Below are 12,327 nucleotides of genomic sequence, written 5' to 3'. Positions count from 1 at the left end.
AAGTAATATTTGATTCTAGAACTTCAATTTAAATTTCTTGGTCGTGAAAATAATTTTATTGATTCATTCTTCTGAAATCCGACGTAAGATGCGCACAGTGTGAAGTGACCTTAGATTTTTTTTATATTTTTTTTTATTAGTCTTAAGTTAATGTTAAGCTTCACGATAAAGTTATTTTGATTATTTATTTTTGAAAATTTACAAGTGTCTGTATCTAAATCGAGTAAATTTTCAAGATGAGGGAAATAATTAATCTACAAGTCGGGGCCTGCGGGAATCAGATCGGAGGGAAGGTGAGGACACTTTGGACAGCATTTTGTAATATTTTATAGATAAGCTATAAAAATATCTATTACGCCAGATGCTATATCATAACGACTTCATTCATATGTTTAGGTATGTCTTAAAGGTTAGGTATGTCTAATAAAACTTTGACGGAAAAGTACGGCTTGGGGTTTGCAATATTGGTAAATTAAAAAGCGTAGAATGTCTGTGGTATGACTGTTTCCGAGTTAGAAACTCATTATGTACGCCTCAAAAGAACACTGCAACAATGAACACGGATTTCCGATATTTGTTAAACTTTCAATTGAAGTCTTCACAGCCAAGATAGGATGTTTGTATAGTCGTCCAGTTTATGGTACTTGTAGTACTAATTTGTTATCTATTTCGATAAGTTGTAGATTTACTTAAGTGTAATAAAAAGGCTCTTCTAAATGCTCCTGATGCTCCCGCTGTTTGTCAGCTGGTCTATCAAAAAATCGGGGCAATTTAACGTCAGGTACCTAACATTTAGTATCAAAACTAATGCATGTCGTTGTCTTTAGTTCTGGGAGGTGATCTCCGACGAGCACGGCATCGACCCGAGCGGCTGCTACCACGGCGACTCTGACCTCCAGCTGGAACGCATTAACGTGTACTACAACGAAGCGTCGGGCGGGAAGTACGTGCCGAGGACGGTGCTCATTGACTTGAAGCCGGCCACCATGGACGCGGTCCGCTCCGGACCTTTCGGCTGCCTGTACCGGCCGGACAACTTCGTGTACGGACAGAACGGAGCGGCCAATAACTGGGCCAGGGGACACTATACGGAGGGTGTGGAGATCATAGAGTCCGCCCTGGACGTGGTCAGACGGGAGGCCGAGGGCTGCGATTGCTTGCAAGGCTTTCAAATGACACATTCCCTTGGCGGAGGTACGGGTTCCGGACTCGGCACTCTGTTAGTCAATAAAATAAGGGAGGAGTACCCCGACCGGATCATCCTGACGTTTTCAGTATTCCCCAGCCCCCGAGTATCGGACTGCGTTGTTGAGCCTTACAACACTACGTTAGCGGTGAATCAATTGGTGGAGAACACCGATCACACGTTCTGCTTGGACAACGAAGCTCTGTACGACATCTGCTTTAGGACTCTGAAACTCACAACACCGACTTATGGCGATCTAAATCACTTGATCTGCGCGACCATGTCTGGTATAACCACCTGTCTGCGGTTTCCCGGGCAGTTGAACGCGGATCTACGAAAGCTGGCTGTAAACATGATTCCGTTTCCACGCCTCCATTTCTACACGCCTGGGTTCGCTCCCCTGACGTCTAGAGGCGCCCAGCAGTATAGAGCGCTGACCGTCCCCGAGCTCACCTTGCAAATGTTTGACGCTAAGAACATGATGGTAGCTTGCGACCCTCGACACGGGCGGTACTTGACTGTGGCGACGATATTCAGAGGTAGAATGTCGATGAAGGAAGTAGACGAGCAGTTGGTGAACATACAGAATAAGAACAGCACGTACTTCGTGGAGTGGATTCCGAATAACGTGAAGATCGCAGTGTGCGACATACCGCCGCGTGGCCTGAAGATGTCCTCTACCTTTATCGGCAACACTACAGCCATCCAAACAATATTCAAAAGGGTGGGGGAGCAGTTCGTGGCCATGTTCAGGCGGAAAGCTTTCCTCCACTGGTACACAGGCGAGGGTATGGACGAGATGGAGTTCACTGAGGCGGAGAGCAACATGAACGACTTGATATCGGAATACCAGCAGTACCAGGACGCGACGGCTGACGATGAAGGGGAATTCGACGAAGAAGCGGAAGGCGAAGGAATGGAGTAATTAGTTTTGGTTTTTCATTTGTGTACGTCCTTATTGGTGAAATAAATATTTTTTCAAGTAAAATTTGTTTATATAACATCCTTGTTGTTAAATAGTTCATTTAGTCACTTGCGTGAAAAGCACCATGAAATACTGAATTACATTGTAAAAGGGGTGTTGGTCCTAGGAGTCAAGATTTTATTTGTACATGCGCTACATAATTGCAAGTTTTGATCTAGTCTAGCAAGCTATATCTAATGAGTTATATCAATCAACGCTATTTAAATTCAACCAGTAAGCATAATTATGCTTGTATATAAAAAGGGTCTTGAAGGAGCTGTATGTATGTTAAATGGACCTTTTGGCATTAATACAAAATAAAATATTTGTGTGAAATAAATTTAGCGGCATCTTTGTCATTCTCACGAGTGACCTCATTTATACGCGGACGCAGTGTAAAACGCTACGCCGTTCGATAGTTCCTGCGAGTTCCGCGAGATGGCGTGAGAATGCTTCTGGCTTGTTTTGTTTTCAGTGGTTGTATTGTCACAGTGATGGTCATGGCGCTCGCTTGAAATGTCAGTGAGATAGCGACTTGTTATAAAATAAAAATTTATCGGAATATTCTGTATGATGTAGCCGTGTTTGATGTGCGCCGGGTGTGTAGCGAGCGAGCGCCCGCGGTGTGATGTCAGTGGTGGAGAAGAATGCGAGCGGTGGAGGGATGAAAAGTGGTTGTTTGGAAGACAGCACGGACAGCGACAATGAAACGGAGAAAAAGGCACTTCTTCGCCGCATATCAACAAGCAAATGCGTCGGCCGATTGGTGAGTACGCAAGTCAAAGAATTATATTGTTTTCGTTTTAAAAATTGCTTCGGAATGGGCGTGACACGAGCGCGCGGCGCGGGGAGGCGGGGCTAGCGCCATGTGCCCGGGCCCAGTGAGGATGATCAATTTTTTAACGACACCGCTTGTTTGTCCATAGTAATTGTATGCCGAAGTAACGAGGTGTGGTATTTGACCTATTTAGGTGCGAACAATAGTTGAAAACGAGGGGGATAATTCACAATTCACGACAAATTAATGGGATCGGTTTGCGCGGGATTAGGGGTGCCGAACGACCGGGCTTCGGCGTGTTAGCTTTTTATTTGTTTTGATTTCGGATGTAAACAGTTATTCAGGCTGAAACGAAACTTAATTAATTTCATTTATTTATATGAAAAGAACACTAAAATTATTTGTAAACGAAACGAAGTTTTAATTGAAATCGTCGATGTTAATGCCACAAAGATATCTAAACTATAATACGAATTAAATTTTATTATTTACTCGTTTACAAAACGAGATACAATTCGCATAGATTTGGTTTATTATATAATGGAATTTATTTACATCAGGGTTGAGATGATCTTGGTATTTACAATAATTGTTTTTCACTTGTATGACAGTTTACAATTCATATCGTAATTAAATATATTGTTTTCATAATACATGTTTTAATATTACAAAACGTCGGATTATATTTGATGCAATATTTTATTGAAATTTTTTTCGTAGTGACAATACCGCGTCGCATTTAAAGTATTTTTTTTGTAGCAATTTTTTTTTTATTTGTCAGAAACTGTGTTTTTATATTATTATTTTTAATATATATTTAAACTTATGTTGTGATGTAAGTTAGTTTTATATGTAAGACAGCGAAATGATTTAGTGTAATATTTCTCTTACATATTTTCTGCATCCCTGAATATTTGAAAGCATGTCACAAGATTATCCCATTCGGGTTTTACGAAATGTCTCCCGCGACCGCTCGGTATACTTTCTGTGGCATTTATAACGCAGCTGGCCCATTGCCAGTTTCGTTTTGAAGTGAAATCTAAATATTTGGCCTTTGACCTTTGCTGTCCCCTCATCCTCGTCTCCCCATTGTGTTTCCAAGAACGTATTGTTCAGAAAATACTCGAGGGACGGCTCCGCCTTTCCATTCGATGTAGAACCGCTTCGGACAACAAATTTCAATGATATTACTTCTTAATTGGAATACTTTGCTTTTTGTTATATATGCACTATTGTAAGACGAGCATATATTTACAATTTTGTAATTAAATAAAATAATTAAAAATTGTTATTCTAAAAGCTGGAGTAGACACGGTGTTAAGGAATGAAAATAAACTGTGTACTCCTTGTTTTCGTCTTTAAAAGTTAAATATAAATAAATCGTTTGGTACGAGAAATACGAATGTACAATATATTTCCACAATCGATTTCAAATCTGCCACTGGAGAGACCTATTTATATGTATATATATTATAATACATGTGTATATTATAAATACAAATTTATATATTTATATATGTAGCATATTTATATACGGTGTTTTAATGTGATTCTTTTCCTCCTCGATTTGATTTTACTTTATTATTTTATTTCTTTTGTTTTATAAAACTAGTTTCATCTACCTTACCAATTTATTACTGCACCGTCCAAACGGTTAACTGGCAGAGAACGCCTTCGGCATTAAGTTCGCGGTTATACGAAAATGTATAAAAAGTTTTTAAATACATTAATAAAGCACTAATTTTTATAATTCGTGTCTGCGTGGAGATACAAGTCTGTTAATCGGTTTACTTTGAAGTTTATATAAACAAAAGATTAATGTAAAAAATAACGAATTTGCAATAAGTTAACAAAGATAAAAATATACGTATATAAAATATATACATACAAAGTTTGAACAGTGCTTTTACTTCGCGGACCTCTGTTCCGTGGAGCTTTTTCGAATAAGCTCTGCAATGCCTTACGGTTAAGATGACATTATTATATCAGATGCAATCGATCCTGTTTGGAAGTCTATGAAGGAAGCCCATATCCATCAGGAGACGTCTCCACTGAAATGGTGATGTACGTAATAAAGCAATGTGCATACGTATTCTCCCGTTTCTTGCTGTGGGTGTTGAAGGTAATAAGACACAGCTAACTCTGCAACAGAAGAAAAATATATTTGTAAATAAATAGTACGGTCTTTTTTTTTTTTTCGGTGGGGGAAATCTTCTGGTATTCAAGATGCCCTGCCTCTGGGGGGAGGACAGGGGTATGTGGGATTCCTACCCACTAAACCCCCCCCCCCCGGTGGTCGCCCTCTGCGCTAAACGGGGGACCGCGGTCAGGGATCGCCACGCGGTCTTCCCTCGCGCCTTGCTATTTTACGATAGCCCGTCCCGGGGTAATAGTAAGGTCTGGTCTGATTTAACACCGCAGGTCCCTACTCCCCTGAAGTTGGTGCAAGCAATATAAAGATTGTGGTGTGATTTTAGAGATGCTCCGAGAATGAAGTTGTAGAACCGAAACTAGAATTTATAACGTAAATTTGTATTAGCCCCGGCGCGTGTGACGTCACATAGCTGGTGAACGCAACCGAAACATAGTGTCGGTGTGTGATACGTCACCTTGTTAGTGAACGCGACCGAAGCCAGGGTCCTTCTCCCGGGTAATTGATCTAAACTCCTATGGCTGGTGCGCGGGCGCATTGGAATGTTTGTTATAAAAACAAAGGTCTGCGTAGCCTATAGCACGCTTACACAATCCCTCGCCACTGTGTACCGTGCCCCGACAAGTGTTCAAATATATTTACTGTATTACAAATTATGTGACATTTCTTGCGTATATGTATTTTTTGTAAAAATTTTAATTAAGACCTATGGAACGCTAACATGCAACGTGACAGTGTGTTCAAATTACTCACTTTAATTAATCTTCATACAATGTCATTAGATGGATATCTAGGTTATTCTATTTTAACGAGCTAGAGAAAAAGACTCTTACCTATGTTTTGCGCATGGAAGCGTTATCGATATCTTGTTAATGCATTAATTGGCTGCAGAGCGTTCGACATCGGAAAATATCGATATTACTACATCACTATTATGCTATTATCCCGAATATAGACGCTTTAAATCAGTATTTTTAAATCTTCTATGTGTTATGTCCCTCTCTAGCCTTTCTAAAGTTCAAATAAAAAAATATATATATAAATATATATATATGTATATTTATATATATATATGTGTGTATATGTATATATATATATATATATATAATGCTTTATTATATCTGTGGAGTCACAGTGATTTTTTCTGAAATGAAAGAAACTGCATTCAAAGGATTTAACTGCTATTAATTAGTTTTAACATTAATTCTCTTGGTTGAAGATTGAAGGTTAGGATAAATACAAGATTTGTTTCACACGAGACATTGATATACTGATACTTTGATTTTGACAGTTAGGAAGATAGATATATATATACATATATATATATATATATATATATATATATATATATATATAAGCGAAAGGATTTAACTCGTCGTGTCGAGTCCACTGTCGAATTGGCCCCCTTAACATTATAACTACCACTCTGCACGCTTGGACCGCACTTTGAGAAACGCAGGTTTAAATTCTTAATGGGCGTCTTAAAAGACATTGTCACCATTACCATTTCAATCCATTGATGGAGATAAGTCTCCCCTTTAAATTTTCAATAGGACCGGTTGGAAGCTGTCTGTATGTCTACCGACGACCATAGCGAGGTTGTCTGCCCATAAGTGAGCGACACGGTGTGTTCTGCGCCTGCTGGTCTATGGTCTCCAGTTCAGAAATTTAATGCACAGCGGCGATTTTTTCTGCGTTTTGTGGCTTTTTAACTGCTATTTCAGCTTGATCAACTGCACTATACTACTTGCGATCGTCTACGGATCTAAATTTTGATTTTCGTTGAGAAGTCCCAGCATAGTCCTCTCCACTGTTCGTTGAGCTATTATAATCATGCTTCAGAATGATTGACCACGTTTCTGTTCTGTAAGTCATCATCGGAAACCCAAGACAGAACATAAATGTCCAGACATTGCATAGTCAAAAATGTTTATAATTTTGTGACAACTACTAACTTAATCAAGCAGGTGGAAGGGTCTCGAAGGGTATCCTAAAGAGCGGAGGTCCCAAACTTTTTTCTCGTAGACTACTTTCAAAACCACGGTCTCGATTACTCCCTGGAGCTATATTTCAAACATATTGTTTTTACAAATAAGTCGTTAAGTTTTTTTTTTAATTTTATCTGCCTTTGATAGGCAAAGGCAAGCCAGCACTTTTTTATATATTTAATATTATATATTGATTATTGTACATACCGCATTCATTTAAATAATTTTATAATAATCAACGAAAAAGTATAATGGGCGGTCTTATCACAAAAGGCAATCTCTTACAGACAATCATAGTATGGAAAAGGTAGAAGTATAAACAATGGGAAGTTAACGTGTACAAAACATACATACATATACACAAACATACATACAATTTAATTCATCACCATCGATAACGGATAATTTTAGTGGACCCCTATTTACGAATTTTGGACCCTAATTTTATTGTCAAGCATTAGACCCCGTAGAGTCCTCCGTGAATCACTTTGAGAAACCCTTTCACGATCGTCATCACTTATACAATCATAATAAAGCAACAGGTCATATGTGAAAAAATAAAAGCCTTCACAAGAGATATTTTGAAGTCATGAGATTTATGTGTTCTCTTTTCTGTATTATGATATAAATGAGTCATTGAGAGTATGACATTTACATCTTAAGAGAAACACGAGTCATAATAAAGCGCAAATAGTCATTAGGTAGAAGACCGTACCTATCTGTAAGACCGGCATGGTCTGGAAAGTTACAACGGCAAGACTGATCCCTTATATTTGTTGTGTTTGAAGTTGTGCTTCTAGATTTAGGCTTTGTGCAGCTTCATCGAAATTTACCCTGAGTGATTGTATCTCAAACACAGCGGAGACATACGCACGAAGTGGGTCTATACACGTATAGGTGTATAATGTAGTGAATGAGGTGTAGTGTAAGTTAGGCGAAGCCAGGATTACTCAGCTGGGAGAGACGCGGGCCTTTCCTAACCGCCCTCGCTAGAGTGCGGCACGGATCCAGTTAAATGATGCGGCCTGATGTGCGCCACTTGACGGCTAAATTTCCACTAGCACAGATACACAGAGACGGATGATAGATTCAGGTCAAGTAATCATTGAGATATTGCTGCCGAAGAGGAATAGGCTGATAATATTCTCTACTTACACAACGCAAGATATGAGTAGGCCAATACGACCGCGTGCACCAATAATCGCGTTAAGATTCTATGAAGTGATCTGGCACCATTATCAACCGTTCATCACAGAGGGATTTGGAGAATAATCATCCTTTATATCCGAGTTATAGATGATGGCGGCGCCTAAGATGAAAATCCTTGGAAGGGTGCTGAGAAGGGTTTTTACTTGGCAATATCAATAGAGACACATTTTTTTTAAATTTCATTGTCGTCTGAATGGCGACTGGCTTTTTGGACTGCGTTGCATGCGTTAGATAGACTCCGGCACAATTTTACTTGCTCGGAAAAGTGTGAAGAGTTTTCTCAGCTGAGACAGTGCTGAGTGGTAAGCCGTCGCTGGCAGGGTCTTTTTGATAAAATGTTTCTAATGTAGTAATCAAATTCGATCACTAGCTTAAAAAACGATTACAGAGGCTTAAGTGGAAGGAAGTCCAAGTTTAGAGGGGGTATCTCGTCGTAGAAGACCACCATCCCCCATGTCAAATATACGTATTTTTTTAATCTTACTAATGCGTAATTCTCTATATTTGATACTAAATCTTTTGGAGCAAAAACCAATTATTGTGTCCTAAATTTATACCGCTGTTTTTGTGTAAAATTCAGCGGTCTATCAAAAAAAATATGACCGTATATTACGCTGCGGTGCGATGCTGATCGATCAACAGATTAAACGCCGCAAGTGGAACTCGATAGGCCACACGCTCGGAAGGGATCCTGATCACATACCGAGGCAAGCTCTAAAATGGAATTCTCAAGGAAAGCGAAGACGTAGCCGATCAAAGCAAACCTGGCGGCGGTCTATCACTGCAGAAATGAAAGCAGTTGGAATGACGTGGAGCGAAAGCGCGAGGATCAAGACCAGTGGCGTAGCTAGGGGGTGGCGAGCGGGGCGGCCGCACCAGGCACCACACGCAGGGGGGGGGGGGCACCAAAGTCGAAAATATTTTTTTTTATTTTTTTTTGAATGATGAATAATGAAATGTTAAAAGAAAAATGAAAACCATAATTTAAAGTAAATAACATAAAAATAATATCGAATTTTACTATTTTTGTGCCAAAAAAGTTGTTAAATAATATGAACATTAAAAAAAGTAAACGGTTACAAAAATATAATATACACAGTGTTTAATAAGCCTTTCATTCGCAAAACACATAAAGTGTTTTTTAAAAGGGCCCTAAATGCCAAAAATAATAAATTACTACATTATTGCAAGATTATGTAATGATAAATAGATTAAATAATCTTGCAATAATGTCAATAGAACATGAACTAGTCGATACTATTGATTTTGAAAATGTGATTAATGACTGTGCAGGGCAAAAAGCGAGGAATGTACGTTTTTAAATTTTCCCGATAAATTTTATTAAGATTTAATGTTATTTTATGTATATTTATTATTATTTTGAATCAAAAAAATATATATTAACTACATTCTGTTCTGAATTTTGAAATTATTTAGACTCTTTAGGGGGGGGGGGGGGCACCAAGCCCCAATCTGCCCCAGGCCCCAAATACCATAGCTACGCCACTGATCAAGACCGCTCGAAATGGCGACATACTGTGAACACCCTCTGCCCTATCTTGGCGACATAGAAATAAATGACATATTACGCGCAGTGTGAAAATACCTTTATGCGTATCGTATTTCTAAATCGACACATAATGTGAGCGACGGAGATAAACGTTGTTATCGTATCGGTTTATTTCCCAAGTTTTCTCGTTACGGACTTGATAAGAATTTTTTTTGAGACTTTCGCTTCGAGAGATTCGAAGCTGAATTTGTTTTATGTTTACGTTTATAACATTTTTATATTTAGAAATATTTATATAAATAATTATTACTTAGTGTATACTAAAAAAAATATTTTTTAACTTACGGTATACTTCAATATTTTGGTGTATATTATAGTGTATTTAATATATAACAGTTTGCTATAAGTAAAAACGGAACACGTAGCCCAGTGGTAGAGGAATGTGACTTGCAATTGTAGATCGAAGTTTCGATTCTCGGTATACAATCTTAAATAACTCACACCTTGTTCGTATTGGTAATATAGGATTGCCATTGCTCACACTCAAGTTTCCAGAGGATGGACAGCAGCATCTTCTGCGTACTATAGTATCACACTACGATCGCTAACCCGCCTGCCAAATGTGGCGATTATGGTATATCCCTCATTAATATCTCTGGCCTATGGAAAACGAGAAACAGAATATTCATTTCTGGGCGCTAATTTTTAACGACATTACGTAAATTTTCGGTTTTACGTCGTTTCAGCCCATAGACTACTGCAAGGCAAAGGTGTAAAAGCTTTAAAGGAGTGAATGTATAACACTTTTCCTGATAATTAAAATAAGCTATATGCTATCCAAAATTTAATGATTTCAGAAATAATAAATAATATTATAAAATTAAATAAAAAGCGCTCTCAAAATTAGAATTAATATATATTGAAATAAATTATTGTTTTTTTTAATTTAATTATTTGCAAGAAATTATTGGCCTGCCGCATTCGAGTTACTAAAGTAATTTATTTCAGAGTGAATTGCATATAGATATAAAAGCTATCATTTCATTTCACTTCTTTATTGTATATTAATGTAACCCCTTTTTATAGTTTTACATCAAGCAGCATAATTCATTAATATTTCGAATTATTTATAATACTTTCTTTTATTCAAGCTCTCGCTTTTTTAATGGCCATCCGTATTGTTTACGCGTAGGCGCGCCGGGCGTCCGGTTGCTGTCACAGTTGACAGTTCGCATTTTCGCGCCAGTTTCGCGCTGTTCCCGCCATTGGACGAGTGATACGGGTTGAAAGGCCCCTCGACAGGTCGTGATCGACGGGAACGCTTCAATAGCGGGCGAGGCGTTTCGATTGTACGTTTCTCGTTTCTTTTTGTTATGTCATTATACGTTTGAATATCGAACACTTTAAATGTATCGTGTTACTTTTTTATTTACATTTTCAATTTGCATACTCCGATTTTTCAAAGAGTTTTTATACATTTCCATTAGAGTTGGAATTATCAATGTATGTTTATTCATCATGCGGCTCTTTGAAGGATTATTTTTCGTTGCGATTACTTCTCAACAAATTGAACACACAAAAAACTAAAAATATGTTTATTCGAGTAGAAAAAAAGAATTGTTGAAGAAAATAGAATAAATTAAACTTCAATACATATATTTTGACTAAGAAAGGGACTAATATATAGCTACTTCCGCTATGTAGCAGTAGTCGTGCACCGCCCGCCAGCCTACTGATAAATGCGCGTGCGGTAAACAATGCAAAACACAACTACCACTGTTAATTCACTCTACATATATTTCACCCCTCCACGGGGCATCCTCAGGCCATCATATTTTGACGTTTATTTATATTTTTTATAAAAAACTTCTTAATGCGTATCTTTTAAATATGTATTTAATTACGGTACAGGTAAATTTAAATTTTTGTTTAAAATAGTTTGAAGTATTACGAATTTTGCTCAACTCTGTCGTATTTTATGAAATTACTTATAAATAATAAATAAAATGCTTTTTATTTCAGAAAGCTTCACATATCTATGATACAATTGTGATCCATATTATTATTTAAATTATTATGAGAATCATAATTATAATTAAAATAAAAAACTGGTGTAGGTCTAGTTAAAAAAAAAACTAAATACGAATAATAAAACAGAAAACTATCCATAGATTATTTTCAAACCATAATGTGCTATGTGCAAAATGTTAGGAGATTTTCGATTGAATTTAAATTTCGAACGAAATGATAAGTCGCATTAAAAAAATTAAATGCACATCAGATATATTTTAAATACAAGGGAATTTTAAAAATGTTCTATACCTCAAAATTATCCTTTTAACACATACTATTTTATTTATGTAAAATATTTACGTTTATGTTCACGCATCTTACAAATGTAATCCTTTTATCGATACATTATGTTATCAAGATATTACGATGTAAATACTTGGAGGAAATATTCCGAATCAGAATTAAATTAATATTTAACGTACATCAGAGAACCTATTGAGAATAATGTAAAATATTCAAAGAAGATG

At 37.3% G+C, this 12,327-nt stretch overlaps 1 protein-coding gene across 1 annotated transcript; it reads left to right on the top strand.

Annotated features, from left to right (window-relative positions):
* Positions 1 to 207: 207 nt before the first annotated feature.
* Positions 208 to 2,146, top strand: LOC137929721 (tubulin beta-4B chain-like). Its single transcript, XM_068772789.1, has 2 exons — positions 208 to 293; positions 828 to 2,146. The coding sequence occupies exons 1-2, from the start codon at positions 237 to 239 to the stop codon at positions 2,109 to 2,111; spliced, it is 1,341 nt and encodes a 446-aa protein (XP_068628890.1). The 5' UTR covers positions 208 to 236; the 3' UTR covers positions 2,112 to 2,146.
* The last annotated feature ends 10,181 nt before the right edge of the window (positions 2,147 to 12,327 follow it).

This window comes from Battus philenor, unplaced genomic scaffold, assembly GCF_028537555.1.
Source record: "Battus philenor isolate CCGP_79_NKW_IND1 unplaced genomic scaffold, ilBatPhil1.0.hap1 SCAF_5, whole genome shotgun sequence".
Taxonomy (NCBI): Eukaryota; Metazoa; Arthropoda; class Insecta; order Lepidoptera; family Papilionidae; genus Battus; species Battus philenor.
Note: the sequence above shows the minus strand (reverse complement) of the source record. Positions and strands in the feature narration are given on the sequence as shown.